This window comes from Pholis gunnellus (genome assembly GCF_910591455.1).
Source record: "Pholis gunnellus genome assembly, chromosome: 22".
In the NCBI taxonomy this organism is placed as follows: Eukaryota; Metazoa; Chordata; class Actinopteri; order Perciformes; family Pholidae; genus Pholis; species Pholis gunnellus.
Window position 1 is genome coordinate 9283124 of NC_136549.1, and position 27972 is coordinate 9311095.

Sequence of the window (27972 nt, forward strand, 5' to 3'; positions counted from 1 at the left end):
TATGACAAAAAAAAGGGACAACCATTCCTGAAACTTTGAGGAGAAAATTATTTATTACAAGCGTCTTTACATCATAAAGCGTTTAGCCGGTTATGTCAGAGCAAGGGTAGTGAACACGTCAGCTGAATTTAGGATAATGCAGGTGTTCCTGCCATACGTATCATATAGTTTGTACACCAATAGCATTGCCGAATATATGTCATAAACATTGTTACAGAGTAACATGGCACTTTACTGTGAAGAGCACAGTTTATGAAGTGGCACCTTCTTGGTTTCTCATGAAATATTAACGAGGTCTGTTTTGTTTACCATTACAACTGCTATTTTTTCTAATCATAACACTTTGACAGAAACAATTCTTAAAACCACAGATATAAAAATACCAGTATTAAAATCTTAACTTAGTATATACATAATCATTTGTACTATTATGCATTAAATAATGTTTTGGTTTGCTTCTATTTTCTACGTTAACCCCTGTGTTCAATAAGTATCCACTTTAATGCACACAGAGATATTGCTGCAAAACTTTTAACTGAATATTAAATGTGAAAAAAACAAAAAACAGAGCAAATTCTGCAATGAAAGAAAAAGTCACCACCCTGCCAACTCTGCATAATTCTGGTCCGCACTGCCTTAAGACAGGCTTCCAAATGTACTAGTACATCATGTTAGTGCTAAAATTCAATAAGACCCAGTATATGGGGTAAATTTGCACATACACACGCAAAAAAAGAGATTCTCTCACTATATGTTGCACAAATCTGTCTTAGCAGTTTGATTTCTTCTTTCAGTAGATTCGTGCCTGAAATATGATATGCATCTTGACCTTCTGTTAGGGCATAATACGCAGTCTGTGCACATTGTGTGCTTCAAACAGCCTTTCTAAACCCAGATTTGATCCGTCATATAATCAGAAAATCTGACTTTATTGCTTAGTGTAGTGCAGGTTATAATGTAAATGCACTCTGAGCTGTTAAGAGATGATACAGTTTTTGGAGCGGTGGCCTTTTCTGCGACCAGTCTGTGAGCCATGGCTCTGGGGGGAGAGGGCTGTAACCCTTGTCGGGTAGTCCTCAGCGTAGTAGCACCCAGCCGCTCGAGGCTGAGGGATTGGCTGGCCCAGGAAATAGCCCTCCTCCTCAGAGTCCGACGATGAGGAAGAGCAAGTGGAACAACAGTCGTCCTCATCTCTGTAGAGACCCATCAAATGCTCGACTCGTGGGTCTCCTTGAGCTGAGCTCTGAAGCATATAGTCAGAACGGGCTTGGGAGTAGGCCAAGGGTAGCCGGTTTGCAGGATGCTGTAGGAGCATGGCACCACATGGAGAGTTTACCAGACCCTGCTGCTGGGGCTCATACGGCCTCTGTGCTTTCTCCAAAGGCATCATGTGAAGGTTGTTGTCCGAGCGAGTTTTGCGGCTCCTGTGGTGGCGGCCTTGCCGGTGGTGGTGCTGCTGCTGCTTGCTGCGCCCATGTTGGCTCGTTGGGCGACTTCTCTCTCTGCCCATCTCTTCTGGGCAGTACGCCCTCCGCTGTGGCCTCTCACTCATGGGATGCCTTCTAATATTGACATCGAATCCATCATTGTATCCATTGTCCACAGTGTCCTCTGAGAACTTGACCATCTGAGGAGGCCTGGATTGGGACCGGCTCCTCCTCAGAGCTGGGGCATGGACAAAGGAGGGTGGGAGGCCTTCCAAATTTGGGGACAATGAGAGGTGTCCTCCTGGTGTGCCTCCCCTCTTTGACAATGCTACCTCCTCATCTCCCTTCTCCATGTTTAGGTTGAGAGAGTTGGCACTGTGGTGAAGATGAGATGAATTAAAGGTTCCCATGTTGCTCATCTTCTCGCAGTCATCTGCCACTGAGGGATCCTGTATGGCGAGTGTGTAGACTATAGGTCTATCCCGGCCATCTCCGTCCACTGATGCACCTAAAAAGAGCAAGCAGGAGAGACAAGTTTTGAACAGCTGTTCAATAGAAAAAGAAAGCACATTTTTCCACTGAATACATGCAACCAGCAGAATCCTTACCAGTGATGTTTGAGAGCGCCAGGGAGTCCATGGAGTCTCCAGCACCCTGCTCGGCTTTCCTCAGCTCATCAGCGATGCACTCAAGGGAATCTTCATACCACTGCCTGGTGTCTGGCCAGAAGGCCCGTCTCCCTGTCCCAGATTGGTCCTGGTCCTGGTCCAACTCCAGCTCTTGGATCTTTCTGGCACTGGCAGGACCTGGATGACTCCCGTAGGCTGAGTCTCCCAACCCATCCTGGGATTGGGCCCAGTACATTTCAGGCAGGTGCTTCGTGCTCATCAATCCAGGGCTAAGGCTGTTGGCTCGGGATTGATTGGAAGTCTGGCTCTGGGTGGGACTAGCAGGGGTGGGAGAGGAGGCGCTAACCCCCATAGATGTAGAATCAGGCTTGAGCCAGGGATCAGAGACACTCATTAGCCTGTTTCTGTCACTGCTAGCGCTGGGAGATTTTAGTGATGGCTGCTGAAGTTGGTTTAACATCCCGCGGTCACCAAACTTGAGAAGGAGCTGAGTCATATAGTCCTCATGCTGGGCCCACTCCTCTGGATCCTCCTCTCCACCAGCATCCTGCTCCTCCCGCTCCCTCCAGAACCTCTCCTCCTCCAGGCCTAGACGGGCCATCTTGCGCCCTACGATACCAATGTCGCAATCAGCATCTCCATCTCTATCGCCCTCTCCATTTCCAAACTTATAATCAAACGAAGGTACAGCGGCAGGGGGGTTAAACAGCTGTGACTGTCTCCACTGTTCGGCAGGCCTGCTGCTCTTCCCCATGCGCACACTGCGCCGTGATTCACGTGACCGGGCAGACTGGAAGGCAGAATCAGACGAGTCAGAGGCCTGAATATCTTCCCCCTGGCTGCAGGTTTTTGAGCAATAGATGCGACCCTGCTTTGGCAGGAAGGGACAACCCAGCAAGGATGTCTTGCACTGGGCACAACAGAAGCACTGGTCCGCAGCATGCCAGTGTACACCTTCATAGGTCATCTGGGCATGGTCAACACCTAAAGGATTACAGGATGGATAGAAAAGGAGCATACTATTAGATATCGTACTTCTGCGCAAGTAGTCAGAGAATCAGCAGGATCTTGTGCTCAACCGTGCATACAGAAAGTGAAGTTCTTGATCCTAATCCCAAGAGAAACAAATAAACCAGGACCATTCAAGAATAACTCACCGATGTTTTCGCCACAGGCCTCGCAGTACTCTGCATACAGTGACTCAAAGCAGCCAGTACAGTAGGGACGGCCATCTTTCATGATGTAGCGCTGCCCCCCCAGCATCGTCTCGCACTCGAAACAGGCAAAGTGCTTCATGTGCCAGTGACGACCCTCTGCTTCAGTGCACTCATCCGCGAAGATGATCTGAAGGGAGACGCACATACCGCTGTTAGCTCTGTGGAACTCTATGGACTTGGTTCATTGTAAAACATGAAGTGGGTAGTGCTGCTACTAGTGAGCCTTACCTCGTCACAAGAAGAGCATCGCGGTTTGAGAAGCTCAGCATGGTGGCGCCCGCAGAGGATCTTGTCATTTTGGTAGAAGTATATCAGATCCACCAGCAGCTCTTGACACGTGGTGCACGCAAAGCACGCTGGGTGCCAGCAGGGGCCCAGCCCTGCTCTGGAGGCAAAAATTGCCATCTCCCCTCCATTGATGCCTCCGCCACACTGACAATCAAACACAACACAACAGCTGATCCATGAGATTTGTATTTCAGGCATCTTGATTCTTTTTTTCAAAAGGGGCTTAACACCACTTAGGGGTTCATCATCGAGTCCATGACCGTGCTTAATATGCATTAATAAATAATCCGTGGATAACTTTGCTATGTTGAGAGTGAAACCCTGGAGATATACAGAGACGATCCCATATGAGAAAGAGATTTAAAAATAGACGTGTGGTACAGTTGATGCTTGTGACACATTTGGAATGCAACATCAACAAACAAAAAAAGATTATGGAGATAACTATTCAAAATATATCACATATCCGTTGATGTTTCAATCGCAGCTGATGCTAAAACAAAGAAGGCCAAACAACAGGTGATCATACTGCAAGAGCCAAAGGAATATGATCCATTCAAAACAGATCGGTGAATCCTACAGCGATGACGGTCATACTTCAAAAACAGCAACAGTTGTCAACATGGAAACTGTAATTCAATCTTTTAAAAATCATTGTAACGTCTTACTGAGTAGAATTATTTGTGTTAACATGAGGGGCAAATGCAAAATAACAATATAAGTGTGAATGGGTTGACTTATACATTGATAAATCTGGCACTTCTATCATAACTACTTTGCCAACAGAGGTTGTGGGCCAAAGGGAAACTCAAATCAACGGATTAGTTTCTCTATTTTTCCCTTTTGGTACAAAGTAATCAAATATTCATGTGTTGCTGAGGAATTGGACAGCACTTTTGTCCCACAAGCTTAAACAGAATACACTGGCCTTGGTCCTGAGTCAGAAGATCGTATGACTCCACAGAGATCGTAAGAGCATGTCTGAACGTGCACTCGCGAGTCTTTATATAACCCAGCAGAGCTATGACACACCCATAGGCAGCTATGGGATAGCATGCCCAGCTGTTAACCATTATTACCAGGGTGGACACACAGGGGCCTCGGATATGGTGGTGTTAAGTGTCCCCACTAGGAAACTGGAGCCTGACAAAGTGTGAATGTACACATCTTCGTGCCATATCCTTTTGAATACACGGGCATGTGCAGTTCGTGTACGTCCACATGTGCGAGTCAAAGGGTGGTTGTGTGTTGGCAGAGCATATATGGACACACATGCATGTTCAGTATGTGTGAGAATGTGTGCGTCCGTTGGGGTTCCTATGTGTCATTACAGTGTGTGTGTGTGACCTTGCATCACTGTGGTAGCATCTGTGTTTGAGTGATGACAGACTGCATCTGCCTGTCAAGGGGGAATTAACATGGCTGGCCTGGCAGAGGATGTGGTTTACTCATTGGTCGGGGCTCAATTTCCCGGAAGCCACATAACACTAATATTTACGTTTGTTGCATCGAAAGGAAGTTTTTTCCGGAATACGGTTGAAGGCAGCTTGAATGACTTGAATGACACTTGAGTGTTTTGTCCAACCAAATCAAAAGTAGGAAACAGAGGTCCAGTTTTCCGGATTGTTTCCCCATGTATTGTTTGTTCATAGCTCGCTATGACTCCAACCAGCATGCCTAGAGCAAGATGTGTCTCTCTTTCCCTGAAAGCCAAGGTTCCCTTAAACAAGCGGATTGAAAAATAGCTTGGATTCATAAAACCTTTTGGACCTTCCACACAAAAGGATAAACAGGATACTTTTATTTTACAGTACAAGCTTACATAACACTGTTTATGTATTGAACAGACTAAACAAGTTCTGTTTTACCAGTGAATACTTCTAAAACCTTTTGAAATCCACTTTGTTCAAGAGTTTTCAAACATGCTGACTCTTTCCTCGAAAAAGTCTTAAAACCAGCTGCCTGTACTGAGCTGAGCTGATGTGGAGATAATGTGCTGCATACTGTGACTTGTTTGGAAAAAAAGAATTTTTAAGACTCTATGCAAGAATTACTTGTTAACCTGTAAATTCTTTTGCAGCCCGTCATGCTGAGATATGGATGGGCGGCAGGAAATTTGTCAAATTCCTCATGAGGAACTGGCTTCTCCGCTCGGCTTGAGCGTGAGCCTCCCAATTTCCCTGCTTCCCCTCTCGCCCCTAATGAGGAGGTTTATGTCCACGATTAAAACCATCGCATAAGCCAATCAGGACTTCTGCCTCGGGCTGCTACGCGTTGGGATGGTGGGGGTGTTTAGCTGCTCGCGATATAAATAACTTAAGACCCACAAGTTGGTTTCCTCCTCGCTCACCTTATGGCTACATGAGCACTAAACGACGCAAGGCCATGTGTGCATATGCATGTGTGTCTACTCGTGGCCCTTACATTTTCACAGCGGGTGTGGTGCAGAGCTCGGGGCAGGATCTTGGGTGTTCCTCTCCCCAGTGCCTCCCTCTTCCTCTGGGCGCTGAACATGTGGATCTCCCTCTTTTCTTCCTCCGTTAGAGAGTGGCAGTACCGCACCTGCAAGAACGAAAGAAAGAAAGAAAGAAAGAGATGAGTGGAGTTGACAAAGTAAAAGCCCAGAGAGGTTGATTTAGCACTTCCACCCATTACTGACGGTGGTTCAGCTTTTCATCTGTGCAACTTTGAGGGAAGTATATGACATGCAGTCTATGTATGGCTGGAAAAAGGGTTTAATTAAAGCTAATTCCCCTGAAGGCTGCGTTGAAAGGATGGCGTGAGCAATCCACAAACCCTTCCTCTGTGTTTAGACATGGTGATGACGGCCCAGATAAAAGACCCAAGACTATCCTAACAACTAGCTTGGTTGTTCTCTAAACAACAGTAAACGATGCCGGTGTGTGAGCTCCACACACACACTCACTGTCTCGCCCTTTTGCACACACACACACACACACACACACACACACAACGCACACACTGAGTGCCTCTCCCTTCGAACCACAGTTACGCTAGGAATTCTTCCGGCAGTTTGCTCCCTCAACCACCAGGTCTGCCGACAAACATCATAAAACCGCACAGTCAAACACTGTGTGTGTGTGTGTGTGTTGAGTGTTACTATTGTGTACCTTCCATGTGTGTACACAGAGACCACCTCCGTCAGACAGTAGCCCCCAGAGCCTCCCCTCTGGTGATAACCCCTCCACCATATCTCCTAATGTAAACTCTATTAACACAGATGTGAAAGGAGTGCTGGTGTACACACCATAAAGCTATTATCCAGAAGAGGGAATGCAGCCATCGTTTTAGTTTTACAAGAAAAGATTGTTAAGACTCTACTCAGCTGCTGCTTTATAGTTTAGTTAGGGCTGGGTATGGTTTGTCATTTCTTATTGTCAAATTTATAAAAATGTGTATATATTTTTTATCTTGAGGTCATGTTTTGTACACATATTTAAATGTCTTCAAGTGCAACATATTGTGAGATGTTTTATGGGAGTTGAAGTGTTAAACAGTAAGAGCCCAAAGCAGGCGAAATCAGGATAAGTGTAATTAGTGAAAGCATTTATAAATGTACTCTTACAAATTCCACTGTTCACTCCCAACTGCTTCCACCTAACACTTTAACTGACAGTCTCTGTAAGTTTATACCCTTGAACTGGCACCAAGTTCTTCCACTTTAGCTGCCACTTCCAGCTGTATTTATCAATTTCATTTCGACTTGGATTTCAACTCTTCTCAGCGCTTTCAGTTCCACGGATACTTCAGAAGCTATTTTCACTTCAACAGTCCTCAGGATTTCTACTATTTTAATGTTAATGTTCAGCAACAAGCCCAGAAAAAAATATCTGCAAAATCTTCAGAAAATGTTGCCTTTTTGTAATCTCAAGTTTAAGCTTTGTAACCGTTTTGCATGTTAGCCCTGAAAGCAGTCGAAGAGTAAACTGAAGAATGAGAAATGAAAGCAGTTGAACTGTCATTTAAAAAAGGTACATGACGAAAAGATCTATTAAAGCTTTAACTGATGAAAGAATCTGGCATTTCAGTTTAAATTACAGTGCCAGAAAAATTGCAGACTGTGCCAAAACTTTAGCTTAGTTTTACAAAATTAACTTGACTCCTTACTGTCATTCATCCGTCCCTTAGCTGCAATATCTATGACGCACTTATCAGATTTTGGCAAAATGTACAAGACTCTAAGATACTCCGAGGGGCCCTATAGGAGCTTTTATAAGTCATAACAAGGTGACATGTCTGCTTGATCACACACACCCGACACTGTGTCTCTCTCTCTCACTATCTCTACCTCGTTGTCATGCGGCGGCAGCTGGTAGAGGAGCTGTCGGATCCGGAGCTTTTCTCCGGGGCTGTTGACGTACGGCACCTTTTCCTCTGGCAGACAGGAGAAATACATCTGGACCTGCGGATGAAGACGGATGAATGAACTTTAGAGGACAGAAGGAATTTACATCGTGTCAGCCGATAGGCAGCTTTGTTTAGTGCACTGGGAGTATCGCGCTCTCGTCATTTTAGAGTTTCGAAGGACCCTGTGTTATCATTTTCTTTCCATCATACGATCAGTTAGATAGTACACATGAATGAGAGAGAACTGTTGCAGTGCTATCAGTATCGGAATGACTGCTGCTATATGTGTCCTTTTACTCAGTGATACTGGTGGGCAAACATGTCAATCTCAATTTAGTTACAGGCGTCTGACAAGGGACTGGAAATGTTACGGGCTAATTCTCACTGACAGGGGGAAAAGGAAACAAATCCTGTAGGTGATGTGTGATTTACATAAAAAACATAAAAAGTATGTTGGAGGCAAACATTTTCTGACTGAGATGTGCTGAACCTGTGTATCTTAAATACAATCAATGTGAAAAATCACATTACAATACAAACGTAAATGTAAAGCGGGCCCTACCTGCTCAGGCCTGAGTCCCGGTGGCACCCACGCATACTCCTCCAGCGCACACCCGGAGTCGTCGTCCGAGGTGGAGCTCCTCTGGAAGCCCGCGGATATTTTCCCCATCTTTCCCCCAGTACGAGGCTCCATGTCCGGGCCTCGAGGAGAAGGGCGCTCCCCTCTTTCGCTGCGCTCCAGGTTCATCACACACGGGCGCTGTGGATAAGAAGGGAGGATTTAGGAATCACATTTATAAAACATACCTTTTCATTTTTTATACCTCCTCTGTTTAATTATGCCCAAAGCTCTGGCTTTTACTTTGCCTCTTCTTGTCACTGGCTGGGATACTGCTGATTTAGGTCTTTTTGCACTTATTGTAAATTCCTCTGCATTTTGTATTTGCCTGCAATCGGTCAATTAGTTTTAATCTCCCTTTCTCAACAAGACTATTGTTTGTTTTTTTCCCAGCAGTATTTTAAGAGTTGAGAAAGGACAACGTTTCTCTGTAACGCATCAGGCCATCCTTTCACAATTCAACCTCTTGAGTCACACTCGAGAATAGCTTATCTGTTATTTTCCATCCCATTAGTGTAGTATGTCATGCTCCCTTTGTTTATCCATTACAGAGTCGTGCTCAATAAAGTACCCAAACTACTGCTTGTCCACCTTCAAAGGGAACTTAAGACCAACTTAGGATGATATATAAAAGGAAAACCATTGCAAGCTTTTTCCAGTGCGGTGCACTTATTCAACAACCAACCATAAAGCAGTACTTACAAAAGGCACATAGGCACATTCTTTGTCAACTTGAATTATAATGCTTTGACGTGATGCAACAGAACTTTCCAGCTGTTATCCACCAAACATCTGTTGCTCTTACCCACTGTGCGACAACGTACTGAAGGTTGTGAAGCATGAGTAAGCAGCGCAGCCTACCACATTGTGCCGGGGCGGTGATTTACTTGCAGGAAATCACCATTGCTAAGTAATGTGGCAATAATCGTCCGAAAGACAAATGATCAACCTTCAAAACAATCTGCATGTGTCCACTCAAGACTGCTGGAGCATGAATCCACTTCCAGCTGCTTTTTTTTTCTTCTTCCTCTTCGCGAGCTGATAACAGTTGGACTGTTACATGAAGAGGGATTAATCAGTCTCGTCGCCGTGTCTCCCGCCTTCAGCAGTAGCCCTCTTATCTCAGCAGCCATGTTCTTCTGAGCCCCCTCAGCCTGATAACAGCACTTTGGTCTCATGGTGTAGAAAAAGCCACTTGTGATCTGCCCCGCTCTGCCTCTTTGACATGCAAATATGTACCAGAATAGAACTTGTTTGGGTAAAAAACGGTCAGAAACGTCACACAGGCCCTCAAAACTTCATGTAGTTTTGATCTTTTACACAACAGCACAGTATGAGGGACATTAGGATCTTGATGGCTTCTATTGACAAAACATTATGCCCGTTAACCGTGACTGTAGAGCAGTCATTACAATTCATTTGGATCAATGCTTGTGCCAGGTGATACTTAATAAGGACTGAATGAAAAGGATTGGGGTGGGGAGGGGGGCTGAACTTTATATTTGACTTTTCTTTTTAAAGTAAGACCTTCCCCAGTGTTACTAATAATTGTTTTTCAAATCTCAATTCAACCCTGATTTCAAGCTAAATATGTGAATGGAGCAATAACTTTAACATCGCCCAAATCGCACATTCCAAATGGGATTAGCAATTGCCAAAATTATGAAAAACATGACAAACGGTGCGCCCCGTCTACCAATCATTCCAAATTCTTTACTTTTGAACCAAAAGCTACTAAACAAACAGTTACCGCTGTCAATGAACAAGCAATAGTTTGCAAGTTTCACATGTAATAATGTTTATGTAAGGGCAAGAAAAGAGGGAAATAAAATATAAATGTAGGGCAAGGAAACATTTTAGACCCTCCCCCGACCTCCCAAAAAAATGGAATATCCTCCCTTTTAGCAAAAATAAAAAAATCCTAACCTTTCCCCTTTTCTGACCTTTCCCACCTCTGTTATAATAATTTCTGTAGAGTCCCTAATCAGATACAAAATACGTAAATTTTAAATCTTTTTTTTAAGATCGTGGAAATACTCATAAATAAGTGTCGTAGTTCACTCGTCATTCCTACTTTTCCTATTAAAAATGTATGACAATGTATTGATCCTCTAAAGAATGTTTATCTTGCGTGTGCCCCCTCCAAAAGGTCACAGGTCAGCTGCAACTGAATTCACAAGCAAAACGCTGTTGTTGTGCAGCCCCGTCCTCCTAGACATGTCACTTCTATCCTCAGAGCTCACCCTTAAGGCCTCCAACGGCAAGCTGTTTAGTCAAAAGTAACACGACTGGGGAAATATTAGCATTGCCACAATTAGCATACAGTTGAATGAAGCCCAGGGCCTCTAAACACTGAATTTACAGATTAGAAATGCTGTTAAAAGTCAAACCAACGCTCTTATCACACAATAAAAGGGTATTTGACTGTTGCTTTGTTCTTCAGTGACTAATCTATCAGGTTTTATGGTAGGATAGATAATGTTATCACCCAGAAGCTTTTCTTGACCTGTCCTGCTTTATCTCGACTGACCTAGTTCAGACCACAAAGTTCTGCAATTAGATGGAGTACACGTTTTAGCCACTATCTTAGTGGCACAATGGTAGTTTGTGAAAGAATAAGGGGCCATTAATGCTCTTGGTTGCTTTGTTTTTTCTGTCTTGGTGACAACATGGTTGCAAGTTTGATTTCCAGCAAAAATGTAGACATGACATTTGTTAATGGACACACGTGGGTTTTTCCAACACGCAAAGCCACAGGGCCACCCAGCATCACCGCAGACTTAAACAACATGAGAGCCGTCACATTTTACAAACTGGCTCTGACTAGACTGATGGTGTGGTATTGCATGATGCCATTTGACCTCATCACCTTATGCACGAAGAAAAAAAAAGTGAACGGTTTTTCTCTGGTATTCGATTATTTTCATTATTGACAAAATAAAGCAACAAATCCTCCCTTTTGAGAAGCTAAAACCAAAGAATCTGATCTTTTCTGCTCTAGTATCTGTTCTCCGCTGCCCTTCAGCTCTCCTGCCTCTCATCCCACAAGCTGTGAGATAAAAAGGTGACTGCGGATTCCTGAGCCAATGCACACTGCAACTCACATTACACCATGTCACCCATTGGCAATAACACAATGGCTGTCTTTGTCGAAAACAAAAACAAAATGTCCAACCATTCCTCGTCTAACCCGGGCCACGGCCGGAGACGTGACAGGAGAAGGTTAAAGAGGTTAAAAAGGGAAACTCTTTGAAAAAGGCATTTAAAAGAGTCACAACATTGGGTCTGTGTAAACACGGGCCAGATGTAGCCGGCTAACGGTTAATCGTGTGCGCCTCCCCCGCCTAACTGACGCTTTTAAAAGGGGCCCTCCTTCGCCGAGGAATTGGTTAGTCAAACACGTGCGATTTTTAAAAGAACACAACCCCGTGCAAACTCAAGGAATACGTCCTAATTTACTGACTTTTACAGATGTGTATCAAATCCTCTCAGTGAGCAGATATTTGCGCAAACATCAAAATCGGTAGAGCAGTTGCAGCTTTAGTTATCTGCGGTTAATTCAAATGACAGATACGGAGGTGTCGCGCACTTGCCGAGACCAAAACGGTGAAAACAAAGCGAAGTCTATTTTTCTAAACGTCATAGGATTTACTTTAGGAAAACCATTAAATTGTAGAGTTCAAAGGCCGAGGTCATCGCTCTTTGACTGGCAAAAGAGTGTTATTTTAAGGCCAAATGGGTGTCAGGGGGTACCCAGGAGACTTAACACAGCTTGAGTGAGACCACCTGCACAGACACATAATGAGTGTGTATATTTCTATACACACACACACCACGTACTATATCACAAATAGAGCATCACACACATGCAAGATCACCTCTCTCACGCACAGATCTAAGTTATGGTGGAACTTGGGTGGAAGCATTTTCCGCAGCAGAGCTGCAAAAGAAATCGCTCTTCATTCAACAAAATCCTTCTGCATTCTGCAAGTTTCAGCTCATCTATTTTCCTCTCACCTCCAGGAAAAGCATCTTTCTTTCCGCCTTCGCATAAAGCCCTCATTCACTTACACAATCCCCCTGTTCACACAGTCGCTCCAGCTCTGGCTACATGTCTGCAGCATCAAGCTCAACGGATCCAAGCTCTAATCAGATCCAGATCCCACTCAGCCAGGAAGTATTCCCCCCCAACGGGCTCAGGCTTTTTGAAAGTCAACGTCGGCTGTGAGGGGAAAAGTCTGAAAAGACGCAACTTTTCCAAAATGCCAAGGTCCAAAGAGCAAAAGAGGAGGGCAGAGAGGTGACGTTCTGTATCTGGAGTGTCTCTGATCCCTGTGAGTGTGTGGGAGTGAGTGGATGTGTGTGTGTGTGTGTGTGCTCTTGGGGCAGCCAAGCCTTGTCGGCCCCTCCCTCATCCCCCCCCCTCCTCCAGAGCAAATCGCCTGCCATTGCACTTCAATCACACACACACACACACACACACACACACACACACACACACACACACACACACACACACACACACACACACACTTCACAGTCAACACCCCACCTATCTCTAAACCCCCTTCCTCCACCAGAGTGACATCAAGCCCTCCACCCAGCCCCCCATCTCGGCTGCAGGATTCCTGAGAGCCAGATGACATGTCCACTCTACTCTCACACTCTCTCTGTCTTATTCTTTCTAAACAGTTTGGTTCTCCAAGCCAGACTACTCACTGCCGTATAAGAAATGAGTGAATGGTCATTAATACCAGAGTCAATTTCAAACTCATCTTTTTACTTTTTAGAATGAAAAAAAGGGTTTTCCTTCCTTTTTGAGAAAGGCATAAAAGTGTAAAAGAGCATAAATCGACTCATTGCTTTTTTGTGACTGCATAGTTGCACTCTCGCTGTCATTAAATGCCGTCAGGGGTCATCATGTTTCATGCAACTCATGTCATTTGCTCCAATAATGTCACATTCATTTCTACTTTGCTGCGGATTAGATCACGTGGCGATGCATGTGTTCTGGGCCCAGCTGCTCCTTTATCTCGTTAACAAAACAGAATATTTCTGCAATAATCTGAGCTAAATCAGACTTTGTAAAGGTTTATACCATATACTATTTGATGACAATTAAGTCTTATTTTACAGCACAAAGCTGTGGCAAATTATGGTACTGTTAAACGGACATTAGTTAACTTAAACTTACAATAACTGATTTTGTTTAGCCACTTGGGGGAAGCAGCAACAGTTGAGTTAATATGATTAACTTTTAACACTTGTCTAACTTTGACTATCTGCTGTTTAGTGCTGGACTGGTAGCATAGTGTTTGTCTTAATATGTTTGCCTACAAATTAACACCATGACAAACGTCTCTCCCTGATTTAGAGGTATTGAAATATTTAAAAAGATCATTTTTTCTTTCCAAAATTAAACTCCTCGTGTCTTCTTGAGGTTTTCCTAGTTACATATTGACTGTGCTTCCTCCCAAGTCGGCCTCATCCATCTCAGGAAATTCTCACGCTGGGGATCTGTCTGCTCAGCCCGTCGCTGGTGCCACCGCCTCCTTCCTAATTTGGAGATCTGAATGAGTGAGAGGAGAGGGGTCCCCTGTCCTCATCTCTCACTTCAGCCAATCACAACGACGTTATTGTCAAAGAGCACATGTCGTCGGGAAACTCCTGACAATCCGGCAGGACTGGAAGTGAAGCGTTTTGTTCTAAAATAAGATATGCAACATGTGAGAAACGGGGCATCGGCATCATCAAATATAAGATGTGAAATGTTGCTCAAAACCAGTGCAGCGGACAAGATACAAACAACTCGCTTGATATGCCCGGGGAAGTTTGTTGTAATTTATTTGAACGAGCTCTGCACCATCCATCATTGTGAAAGGCTGAAAAGCAGCAACGGCTTCATTTAAAGAGCCTAAAATGACAAATGAGTTGACTCAATTGTCCGGCAGACAAAGACACCCTGTGCCTTGACAACCCCACAAAGTGACTTGCAGAGGGGGCAACAGAGCAGTTTGTCTCAAGCCAAAATACCTGCTACAAATGAGAAATAGCTCCGTTCGATAGCTAGCTTAGCGGAGTGAGAGATCCTCTGTGTGCATAGATGTGGGATTGTCTATTTGCTTCACCGACACCGAAATTGTGTGAGAGGAGAGAGAGAGGTCTTGGCAGTCCATTCAGCGGGTAAACCTTTCAGAAAAGCTCTCAAATTTTCCAGGGGTGTTGGCGGTGCTCTGCGAAAGCCGCTTCTTGTTTCTCTGAAAGATGTGCATTGAGTTTCCTGAGCTATTTATCAGGAAAAAACTCTCTAGATCATAATTCAGGCAGATGGATGGAGAGGAAAAAGTTCTATTTTTGAGACAGACAAGTACTTAATTTGGGTTAAAAAAAACAAACAGACAATGAGTGTGTGAGGAATTCTCTGGCGTGAATAGAGGACAGGTCAGAGGATGAGTGGCTTTATCCCACACAATAGGCAGATATCAGCCCTTCAGACTGGGCCTGGGCTTGTGGCCAAAGACCGGGGGTCCTTTAGAAAACCAGAGGACAGTTGACCTTACCGTCTCCTCTACTTCCTCTCAGAAGAGAGGGTGCAGAAAGTATCTGAAGTTCTTTAAAATGTAGTCTTATTGTGGGTTTTGGTTCTTTTACAGCCAAGAAACATAAAGGAAAGAGGACTTTGACGTCATTCTTTGTATTTGGATTCATTGGCTTTTAAGTTAGCAGGATTACAACTTAGTTACAACTTCTGTCCCTCGCTTTGCAAAATAAACTGAGGTTTTAAATGGGTCTTGAGTCATTATAAGGCAAAGGCGTCATGTATCAGCCCTCTGTAAAGCCAGTGGACATGTGCTGAATGGATGACACTCTGGTCTCATTCACATGCCGGAGGCTGAGGAGCAGGAACTAACAAATGGAGGGTTTATGCGGTGACCTTTGACCCAAGCCAAACGCTTACAAATACAAACGTAAGATGCAGACACAGTGAATGTGCACAAATGCACAGTTTCACCATAGCTACAACTGCTTTAGATGGGACCTTTTTTTAATTTAGAAAAATGGATTATTCACTTGACTGGCAGCGTCACATGTCACGACTATTTAAGCAAGAGCGATGCAACCACAACGACTCTAGGACAGGGAGAAATTTGGCTGATATTTAGTATTATTCGTTGACATTGAGCAGAGTGAAGTCAGACTGAGTTTGGGCAGAAACCTTTTCGATCAAGTCTCTCAAAGGACTTTCTGAGCGGTGTCTTCTTTCTTTGGCAAAAGCTTTGGACTGGGGTTCAGACAAGATCTACTGGCTTTCTCTAGACTTGAAATACAAGTCCTCGTCTAGACTACACATACCCGGCACGCTTACTCACTCCTTTTGGCTGCACATTTCTATCTATCTATTGGAACAGAACTCAACTGGTAATTTGGCCCTTTCTTAACCTTTATTGTGCTAAGCAGACGTGCTCTCTTCTGCATTTTCATTTATAACGGCCATTCACACCTGGACTCTACTACCACTACTCTGTTTCATCCCCAGGAGGCAAAGAGGGGGTTTAACTGGCTCCTTAGAATGCAAATATCACTGGGGACGTCCCTCTGTTTGTTCAAAACAGAAATCGACGAGGACAGTGACGTGTCTCAACTTGTTGCAGGACAGGTCGTCATAAAACACGGAGACCATTCCTAATGTTAAAGTAGCGCAAAGTGCAAATACCAGATGAAATGTATACGATTGTGCAAAGAGCTCTCCTATACACAGGATTAAAACCAACATAAGCTTTGAATGCTTGAAAGTTTTCAGCACGATTATTACCTTCAATGGCAATTTTCAGGGCTACGCCATGTTCATATAATTCTGTTAAATCTAAGGGTGTGGAGGTTATGGTGGAGTTATAAATTATCAGCAATTAAATATAATTTGTAGGGAACAACCACGTTCTGTGTCCCGCCACCTTGAAAAGGCTAGTGTATGCTTGAGATGAACTAGTTCGTAAGAATAGTTGTCCCAGCAAGTCTGAAGGCACAAAGGTTTGTAGCTCGTCTCAACGATCAGCCATCGCAAAGAGGGAAGAGACCCAATGAACTGTACAAACGGTGCACACTGTTGTCTCCTCATACTAACTCATGATGTTAGCTGCAAGAGAACTCTTGAAAAAGGTCCTAAAACAACAAGTAACACTGCTGAACCAAAGCCGACAAGCCCAGACAAAGGACAAAATGGGGGAATTTCAAATTTTGAAAGCGAAACTTCTTTTGAACGAAGACGGTCTCTGTGACTGCATTTTTAGACCTGGCCCTGTGTCATAAGGACTTATTTGTTGTCAATATATATATATATCCACACCAACTCCCACCAGACAAATCCTTCTACAAGTAGCTTTCCAGATAACGACACCAGTATCCGGACGATCTCGTTCTGATTTTAATCAGCAATGTCCCGCTTACAAAAGGTGATATGCACAACTGCTGACAAACGAGCTCACACACACATCTCCGCTTCACAAAAAGACCTCCGATCCACGTCTCAATTCACATCCATTATGATGCCTCATTCAGCCCCATTGACGCCGACAGACGCCTCTCAGCAGCCTTTCACACCAGGAAATGGATCTTTAGGCCTCGCTAACAAGGCCCACCAGCCTAACTCGCTGCCGCATATCAGGTCCGTCGAAGTGCTGCTAAGTGGTCTCGCCAGTTCGGTGTTAATATTCCCCGACACTCCCGGCCCGAGTGAGATTTAAGTTTCTGTCATAAAACCCTCTTCTGAGATTTGTCAACCACTGCAGGGTGTTACCTGCACACCTTTGGGACAATAGGAGCCGCAATAAAAAGGGCTGTAAAATGCAGGAAATGGTCAAGTGACGGGAGCTTATTAGGGATTGGTTTGGGAAGCTTCCGTTCAGATTCGTCTTAACGGAAGCTTACCAAAGCTTCAGAACTTGACTGAAACCATTTATGAGTGCAATGCAAAGTGGACGGCCCATCATTGGTGTTGGTTCGGCCCACACTAAAACATTTCAACAGAGAGAGAATGAATCTTAATGACTTTGGTGATCCCTGACTCTTCCTCTATTGCCACCAAGAGATATTGTGTGACATGACTCTACTATTCTCAACTATTGGATGTATTGCCACAAACGAAATAGGTACTGACATTCCTGCCACCCATCATGAATAGCAATGCCCTTACTGAGCATTCAACTGTCAATCTAGAAACACTATCAGGTCTAAATCTAATTTTTGACCAAATAACTGCAAAACTAATGACATTCCCATGAGACTTAGCTGGACTTTGTGTTAATTCCTGCTAACTAGCTAATGATAGCATGGCACGGTGTCATCGCGCGCACGTTAGCATGCTGGCATTACGTATAAGTGAACTCCTTGACTAGACAGGTAACCTCTGCACACGGACCAGTGTTTGTGATCTCTCACAAGATCATTAAATCTCTCGGCTTTGGGGCGTCTGAAAGTAGAGCTGCCTTCAGTCACTAGCGTGCATCCGACAGACGCGATTAAATGTTCTATTCATTCGCTTCCAAAAGAGTAGGCATCAGATTTAAGAGAAATCGTTGCAAAATGAATATAATCGCTGCTTCAATGCAGCTTCTGTTCAGCCTTACATGTGTATGCCAATCTTTATTTGTGCTTTTGGTTCTGCTTATATCCCTGCACATGTAGCCCATTATTCTGAACTTTGAGGGGATTTTCTATAAATCCCTTCACTACTCACAGGCTGATTAAACTATGTTGAGGAATTACGCTATTTCAGGGCTAAAAAGGGCTGTCAAAAACAGTGCAGAGGCTTCTCCCGTTCATGTCTAGAGGTAAGTTATTCATTATTATCATTCGTTTCCATGATTTGGCTGGGTCTGCCTCACGTAAACCGCTTAATACGAGTCATTACCTGAATCTGACAGCATGCAAGTCCTAGATGGTCCCTGAAGGCTAAAATATGTTGCCAAGCTGAAGTATTCCATTGGATACAAAGTGTTTCATCAGGCAACTGGCTTATACAATATATCCACTGTGGAAAAACAATTAAGAATAGATGAAGACATTTATTTCTCTGCATTTCAAACTAATGGCAACTAAAGTCTGAGAGTAGCTGGTCATGTTTTTCAAAGATACACACATATCCAATCTACTGCATAGGAGACGTGCAGGCATATATTTTACCTGTGTCTTGATTTTTTTTTTTTGTATCTGAATTTTGCAACACAGGTGAGGCTCCTGTATGTTGCTCTCAACAATGAATAGAGATCAAATAGGCAGCAATGTTAAACAGCATCACTCTCAACTTACCACAGTGTGACAATCCTTTATAACAGCAATGTATTTGCATGAAATAAGAGGACTTTCACACATTCTCACCACATTCAGTGAGGAACTGGGATATAAGTGCGAAACACCATCACAAAACTGTAATACCTATTAAGGAACAAAAATAACCTCCTGTTATCATAGTACAGTGTGTGTGTGTGTGTGTGTGTGTGTGTGTGTGTGTGTGTGTGTGTGTGTGTGTGTGTGTGTGTGTCTGAGAGAAAGGGAAGACTTGTTTTAGGTCTTGTGCATCCCATCCAACACACATTTGATATTGGTAAGCGATGCATTCCTTCTTTAACAAAAGCCAGAGGTTACTTTACAATGTGAAAGGAGTGTGTGTGTGTGTGTGTGTGTGTGTGTGTGTGTGTGTGTGTGTGTGTGTGTGTGTGTGTGTGTGTGTGTGTGTGTGTGTGTGTGTGTTTGAAGCGTATTCACAAAATCCCAGGCTGCTGCGATCACATTGCCTCACATACAGAGTGAGAAAGAACAGGCAGATATTTGTGACTGGAACAGCGGTGAGGGATGGACTGATGTGGAATGTCAAGAACCAGATTGTCTTGTTCTTTTTGACAGAAAATATATGAGTTTCACTGCAGCTTTGCGTTACTTCATTGGTAAAAAAACTAAAAAACAAAAACAAATAGAAGATAGAAGGTGAAATATTCCAGCTGCTCTCTAAAGAAAAGGTCACAAACAAACTGTTATTATGACTGTGATGGTAGCCAAAAGACTACAATCAAAGAAACAAACCCAGTTTTTCTTTATTTCCTTTTAACAGCAAAATATATGTGAAACAGTCCAGCTGCACATACAAAAACTATTTTTTATTTTTACTGGCCTCAATGATACTTTGAACAAAGAATGATGCAACGTCTTTATTGCCGTTACATGCAATCCTATTAATCTAAGGATCCATCTGTCTGACTACAGTGCGTCACATGACGCATTCAGCCAAAGGAAACCGATAAATCAGGGCTTTTAATGAGCTTTGTCACTCAAGCTCGATGGACGCATTGCTTAAAAAACAAACAAATCCATGAAGAAAACTAAAGAGAGGGAATGTGATGACATATCGTGCAAGACAAGCAGCAGCATTGCATCACATTTAAGGGAAAGCTGTTTGTTTTTACGTGTGTGTGCGTGTGTGTGTGAGAGAATCCCACATGAGTTCAGCATAAGAGATAGATGTAGGGCAGGGATTGGGGTTGTGTACACAGAGGCTTAATGACAGAACCCTGAAGGGATGGCGCATCATTCAAGCGGAACAGACACGCACACGCACACACACACACACACGCATAAACCGGCTGTGTATTACACAACCAGTGCCCTCACTTTCCCATAATTAAGCATTGGAAACACAACAAGAGCTTGGAACGGCAGGTTTGACCAAGTTCCCCCGCCCCCGACCCTTTGTCACACTCGGGCTGCAGTTTGCCTGCATCGGTTGGCTCCGTTCTCAAGGCAGCGCAGTGTCGGAGACGGGTGTGTGTGTGTGTGTGTGTGACACCATACAGCTGATTCCCAAGGCGCTTTTTTTTTTGTCCAGCTGTGTATGGGTTCCTGAGCCAGCGATAGAAATGAGACGGACAACAAAAACAGCGGAGTGATATCAGCTTAGCTCGGCGTGGTAACATTTTGGTGGCGGGTTTGGAAATGCCACGAGGGCGACAGACATCGAGGCTGTGTGTCTCATATGAAAGTCGCTTTGAGCTCCGTGCTTGAATAAACTCAGTATCACAGGGAAAGTGGCGTGACTGGTCATTTTGCGGGCTGTTTGTCCGTCCCCCCCCCCCCCCCCCCCCCCCTCCTCTCTCCCAGGGACTGTGGTTGAATTTGACCAGGCGGTTGGCTGTTGGCATTCCACACTGACCCTCGAGTAGCGGGCCTGAGGTTCATGGGTAAACAGACAAACCGTTTGGAGGGCTCGCAGTGTAATTTTGGAGCCCGTCTTACCCTCTTGCAGTCTCTTTCTCCTTCGACCTCCCCCCGTGTTTTTCCTCTCAGCCAGCCATATCCTCAGTTGGCCTCTCTGTTAATTCAGACCTACCTGACAGTTCTGACTAAAACCTTCTGGGTTTACTATCTGTCCCGCTCGGCGACGGGCTCAGCTCTCTAAACACACTCTGAAGACTAATCTGCAACAGATGGGAGACGGACCGGAGGAAGTAGTATAAAAAGGATATACAGCATATTTGTACCCCTCTAAACCAAACGATAGGGTTTCAGCGAAGTTCCAAGTAAAGCCGGAGGAGGGCTGTAATGATGTGCACAGCGGCGGCTCCCAGGGGCTTAACTGGACGTATTACTTGGGAGATATAAGCTGCCCATCCGCAACCAGATGTCTGAAAGGCCCCTGAGGGTGATTCATGAGAGCTTTTTTTCTGACGGGTACATGCAGACACACTCATTCACACACACACTCACAGATATGTGTAAAGTCCTGAATGAATACAAATGTATTGAAACAAGCAAATGATACATACATAAACAAGCCCACACATGTGGGATTTCACAGGAGGCTGGTTCCAGATAATAAACGCCGTAGGTTTTTGAGGTCATCAGTGTAAAACACAAAAGACATTACTTACTACCTCATTAATGCAAATGGCAATTTAAGCTCCCGTTCTCAGGCAGAAAAAGAAAAAAGAATGCATCTCACAGCGCTGAAACCCAGACAGCTGTCAAATCACTGTTTGTATTGGTTTTTGCGACAAACACTTGGAAAGCCCCGAGCTTTCATTCGCTAACCACACTACTGGGGAGTATCGGTTACATTCTCCCTTTCTTGGAGATGAAATTGTCCTCGCTGAAGGATACACTGCCGTTTGATTACTTGCCATAGAAAGCAAAGTTAATGGCTATTTTAGAAGACAGTGTTCCTCTTAAAAAGGAAGGGAAGGCTTTCCCTTTGAAGAGTATGCACCATCTACAAACGCCTGTGCATGATTTCCGCACGAACAAATGCCATTTTCAATTGTCACGTGAGGGCAGCTGAAAGAAGCTGTGAACTCTGACATATCACCTTTTAAGTTGACACGGTAAACATGTTGCCTATTTACACATCCAGTATTTACAGAGCAACATGAGCATTCATTTGGTGTTGTGTTTTTAGCCACAGTTTGCCATTTAACAAATTCAATATTCACTCTTCTTTTAGGCTCCGGTTTTTTGTCTCCACCAACTCCGGAGGAAAATATTACTTTTAGGAATATTCACAGCAGCTTTAATGACCATTTCACCCCGAAAGCTTGGACTCACGCGAGTGCTGAAGAAAATGTGCAGCTTTTGGTGAATTTGGTGAGGATCCTGTAATTGTCCCCGCCCTCATTCACACAGCATTTATCGCAAACGGGCAATTTCCTGACTCCGAGTGGCATCCGATTGGATGGAGAGATTTCCCCTTTGGGTGAATAAACTGGCCGGTTTTCCTTTGGGCTGGTGTGGGGCAAGATGGAGATAAAATGACAGATAGGACATGTCCTCAGAGACTTCTGCAGAGACAGACGGCCACCCAACAGCAGAGTTTACATAAATGTGGACGTCGGTCCTGAAATTGTGCAACTTAACTTTTGTCACAAAACTTCGAAATTGTTCTCTACCTCATCTGCTTCTGCTTATTGAAGCAGACTAACAATGATTAGTGAGTGGAAAAAAAAACAAAACAGAGCTGGATTCATGTGAACATCCTGTGCCATCTGATGCTTCGTGCATATCGGAGGGAAGGTAAGAGGAAGAAAAGAGCAGGCTGTCCCTGATTAGACCAGAGTTAAGACATTCTGCTCAGGGCCTCAGGAACAAATTGTCCAACACATGAGACCGATTTTAAGAGGGACGGCAGGAGCTTAGCCATGTTTTCCTGATGCATGCACCTAAACTTTAATCCCGGAATCACATATAATGAGTTTCCCTGTATATCCATTTTGGAATATTTATAAACAGTTATAATGAACCTTGTTTTTGACCTTGTTCTCTCCCTTCAGTACAGCTATTTTTAGCCAACGATTGCTCAATAATGGCTTTCTGCATCCGTTACTTTATTTCATGCCAAAATGAGTGGGTGTTTTGGACGCGTTCCTCTGTTTCCAGGATTTTTAGATAGCCTCTGCTGGTTGCCTAGTGAAGGTGGCGGCCACGGCGATGACAAGACTCCAGACTTGTTTAGATTAAATGAACGAGATATAACGAGTTAATTACAGTGAGCGTTGTCGCCGTTGAACAGAGCCGGTGCTAGCCGCTCCCCTGTTTCCAGCATTTTTCTAAATATATTCTTTGCATGATGCAAATAGTTGCAAGTTATACCGTTTGGATGGAACAAGACCAGGTGTTAACAACATCACTGTTAGATGTAAAACATTTATGTCCAAAATGTCAGCTTTTTACTAACACTGGGATTGTTTTTGGTTCCGCGGCGGTGCATTTTTGACACGATCCCAGGGATTTAGAAAGGGTGGCCCTTCATCTGAGCTGAAAACCTGAAACCACCGAACATCAGACTGTGAAGAATCATCGTCAAAATTGGAATTAGGAGGTTTTCACGTCACAACAGCAATATTGTACGAGTGATGTATCACCCAACAAACCAGACTCTGTTATGGAGACCTTTAATGTTTCTCCCAATCAAAAACAAAACTGGAAGCTATCATTTGTGTCCTGCCTCAGGGTGGTCATTTGACGAGGAATAATTACGTGGTTGTTGCGCGGCAATCTTGTCTTTCTATATGCCTTTTAATTATTATCATCTAATAATCATCACCTTTAATGTCTCCCTGTGACTGGCGACTGGCAAGGTGTGTCTGGGCAGGTGTGTGTATCTGTGTGTGCGAGTGGCTTTAATCATCATCAAATGGAGCTGTGTGTATGGGTAATTAGGTTGGTGCCAAATCGACTCTCACTCGCAGGCACGAGTCAGGAACTCTCAACAACACCTCAAGTGTTGCATCGCTTAGCAAGTGCTGCGGGCAACTGTATTTCATGCAAGTTTTAACACAGCGCGGAGTCCATTACTCAGTGTCTGATATTCTTCAAAACCCCGGTTTACTTTTGCTCCCCACAAGCTGACCATAATACCAGGCTTGTGGAGCCAATGCGGCCGACAGGGTTTGGTCTGTAACCACTCAACGAGCACAAGGATCACGATTGGTGTTCGCACATCTAGGACGGCCGTCCCAACCCCCTACACACACACACACACACACACATGCACACACACACACACACACACACACACACACACACACCGCACCCTTCACAGCCCTCGGCATAGCCATGGTTTATGGCTACTGTATGGCTAATATACATGCACAGTATTAACCCCTCTTTCAACAGTTATAGTGCAATATTTCCTTTAACATGAACAACCTGACGGACACTGAACAGACATTTTCATCACATGTGAAAATGCACGTTGGGATGCAACAATTATTTTTATTTTTTTTCAACTTATATCTTGATTAATTGTTTAGTCTCTCAAATGTTGAAAAAACAACAACTCCAGCTGTGACATGGGAATGTTTTGCCTGGTCAAGGTTGGTTCCAGACCTGTATCCCACTGCGCCAGTGATAATGCTGCTGATAACTGGTATAACTGCGTGGTTCCCATGTAAAATTCACAATATTACTTTGAGACCTGTTTAATCTCTGTTTTTCCAAGAAAGCGGGTTTGTCTGTTTGCCATTGTTCACTGTTCTGCTTCTCCCGTTCAGCGATTGGTCCTTCACTCTTTGGCCCTTCACACACACACACATCTACAGGGGATAGCTGCTTGGCAGGCATGTGTGTGCGCGCGTGTGTGTGAGTGAGTGTGTGTTTTCTGAGGTTTGGAATGATTTACACAACCCCACACTCGATTAATTCCAGTATGACAGGACAAACTTGCCTGTGTGTACACACGTTGGTCTGAGGTATTAGGCTGACGGAGACAGCACAGACAGGACACTGTTGACTTACTCATAGATGGAGATCGCTATTTTTCTCTTTTTTTTTACAGACAAACACACTTTACATAGATGTGTATGTTTGTTATTGCTTCCATTCATGCAGTCTAGTGCAAATCTGTACTTAAAACCCTGGGACACAAGCAATCTGTGCTAGCTGCATACTGTATCCCGTATGTATTATTAGTACATGTTCATAATATAATGCACTGTAAATGTGGAAAGACTGCTCTAAAACACACTATTCATCATTGAGGTGGGGGGAAATGCATTATGATAAGTTAACCAGGGATTTAAATGACCTGCTATCCATTCAAAAGTTGCAGAATTTATCTCCATGTCCTTTTTTAAAAATGGTGAAAGTCTCCTTTTGGTTTGAGCCTCTTCAGCTCTTCAAGCGGCTTCACTGCTGTGATCACATGAGGTGTTTTCGGCCGAGGAGCCAGCGGCTCTAAATCGAGAACACCCTTGGTCGCTGAGCAAAGAGGTTTTCCAGGAGAGTGTCCAACAATATCAAAACAACGTCCAGGCTGGATTTCCTTTCTGGCACTCAAACCCCACTGGAGAATGAGAATTTGGGTTGCATGTGAGAAAATGAAGACTCATCGCGAGTTACTGCTCTGAAAAACCAGCGTGTCAATTTAGAAAATTGTCCATAAACAAAAAGTCTGCAGGGGCCTTAAAAAAAAAAAAGCTACGCAGCAAAAAAAAAAAGTCAGGGATGAATTAATTATCTGTCCACCTCTGCTGCCAACGCTATAGGCTCATAATTGTATGACGGTACATGTCCAGTCATTCTCTGTCTTGAAACCGTAAAAATCCTCTCCTCAAGAACTGCTTCACATCCTCCCCTATGAATCACGTCCCCGCTCAGCCAGAACACTTCCCTCCTCCTTTCGCTCTGACATGTTTAAACTAAAATCAACCTTTTCACCCTGGGTGTCATTTGTTAAGCTAGCAAAAATATTATAATCAAACTTCACCATGAACTCGGGGACGCACACGCCTGGGATTGTTTGGGGAAGTACTCTTTATTTGCATTCTTGACGAGAGTTCGATGTGAAGAGTGATGTCACGCTTGTTTCTCTATGGTAAATATGAAGCTGCAGCCCAATGTAAACTGAATCTGCCTACCAGCACCTCTAAAGCTCCCTTACTAATAACTTATACCTTGTTTGTTTAGTTTGTACCAAAGTCAGCGGTGTAGTGACTTCCTATAATCTCTGCTGGTTGCCTAGTGAAGGTGGCGGTGATGACAAGGCTCCAGACTTGTTTCGATTAAATGAACGACATCTACCGAGATAATTATAGTGAGCGTTGTAACCAGGCTATAGCTGTTTCTCTGTTTCCAGCATTTAAGCAATCTTAGCGTGTAAACATGTCCCAAAAACTACTGCTGCATCCTGTGCACGGTTGCATTTCTTGTAAGAAATAGAGAGAGACAAAAGACCTCTTTCAGCATCCATTAAAAGCTTAGAATCAATGTTGTGTCCCATAACTGGCAGTAGTCGAGCCAAGCATACCGATCATCTCAGCTACTGCCTGACTTGACTCTCCCATGTGCTTCAAATGGCTGACCAATTAACAGCAGCTTAACTCCTGGGTCCAAACACCCATCTCTTTCTCTCTCTCTCACACACTCACACATAAGCAGGGGCATGCAGACACACATGTATGCGTGCACACAAGCATACAAAGTAATAGACACGCAGACCCTGTGCATCCCGTAGGCCTACCACACACAGACAAGGAAACACACACACACACACACACACAGATACATACTCATTAACAAAGGCTTAGCATTGCAGTGTGTATACCCCCAGCAACGCGCAGCATAGTCTGGCTGACTGGCCTCCCACAGAGGGGGAATACACCTCAGTCACCTGATCCGCTGCTGCTCTCTCATCCTGGATCAGCTAAACACACAGCAGCTTGTCATTCAATTACAGGACCAAGACTGCACAGCACGGGGACTCTGCAGAACAGAGAGCACTGCCAGGGACTACTTCGAAACATAGAGATTTTAAATTCAAGGAAGATTTTTTGTGTTTTTTTTTAACAAGCTTCCTTCACGTTTTAAACTCTCTGAAGAGCCCAACGCTTATTTCTATAACTGCAGCATCTTTACAAATCTTTCCCACCACTAGGTGCCACCACTGGCTTCAAAACAGATCACACAGCAGTGAGTAGAAAGTCCATCATAGGACTCATATTCCCCATTTAAACATTCTTTGTGATCTTTAAATACATCTCTAGGCACACTGAGACAAAAGTCAGTGCCTCAGAACAAGAAAAATAACTGAAACGAAATAGAGAGAATGACTCTCTCACAATCTGTAACAAGTTGATTACAAACACTTAAAACAGTTCAACACCTGCTCTAAAAGTAGATTTAAGTCTCTGACATAATGATTGTACATGAGAAAACGTCCTCCTCGGTCAATTGTTCTGATTGGCTGAAGTAATGTGGCTTCACTTTGTAATGGTTGTGAGGATTTGGGCTGTGGTCTGACAACACTGATGCGGTTCCGACGAGCTGCGCGAAGAGACTGAGTGGGTGCGTGAAGCCAGGAAAAAAAAGAGTAGACAGACCGAGAGAGACCACCTGAGTGACAAGCAACAGCTGAGTCCACACATCTGGAAACAAAAATGCAACCTTCCATTAAGTGCGTCTTTACGCACACACACTTTCCAAGCTAAACCCCCCCGCCCCGGGTCAGTCACAGTTTCACTTTTTACTCTTCCCCTGCAGGAAAAACATGTCACAGAGCCTCGACTATAACTCTTGTCTTTACCCTTTGATGCGTCTGCCCAGGAAGTAATGGAGGGACAAATCATTTCCATCCCTTAATCTCGTTGGTACTTTGGATTTCCAAGCTTCTTGCTCATTTTCTCTATGATCACAAATCTATTGAAAACTCCTACATCCACACACGACTGCGTGCACTCGAACAGCAAGGTTACAACATTTAGAACATCATAAATTATTGTGGAAATAGTTCCGAGCCCAAAACAAAATGCACACTCACCGAAGAAGCAACAACTTGGTGCGGGATCGGGTTCGAATATTCCGTTTATCAGAATAAAATCACGACTCTGGAGGCATCCGGGCTGACTGCAACCAGCAAACTCAACGCAGTGCCGCTTCGAGTCCTGAAT

General features: G+C 44.0%; 1 protein-coding gene across 1 annotated transcript; it reads right to left on the reverse strand.

Moving 5' to 3' along the window:
• Positions 1 to 48: 48 nt before the first annotated feature.
• prickle1b (prickle homolog 1b) lies at positions 49 to 27972 on the reverse strand. Its single transcript, XM_079183369.1, has 8 exons — positions 27843 to 27972; positions 8492 to 8689; positions 7871 to 7984; positions 5986 to 6123; positions 3502 to 3705; positions 3214 to 3400; positions 2036 to 3040; positions 49 to 1935 (listed from the first exon to the last, which is right to left on the reverse strand). The coding sequence occupies exons 2-8, from the start codon at positions 8675 to 8677 to the stop codon at positions 977 to 979; spliced, it is 2793 nt and encodes a 930-aa protein (XP_079039495.1). The 5' UTR covers positions 8678 to 8689; positions 27843 to 27972; the 3' UTR covers positions 49 to 976.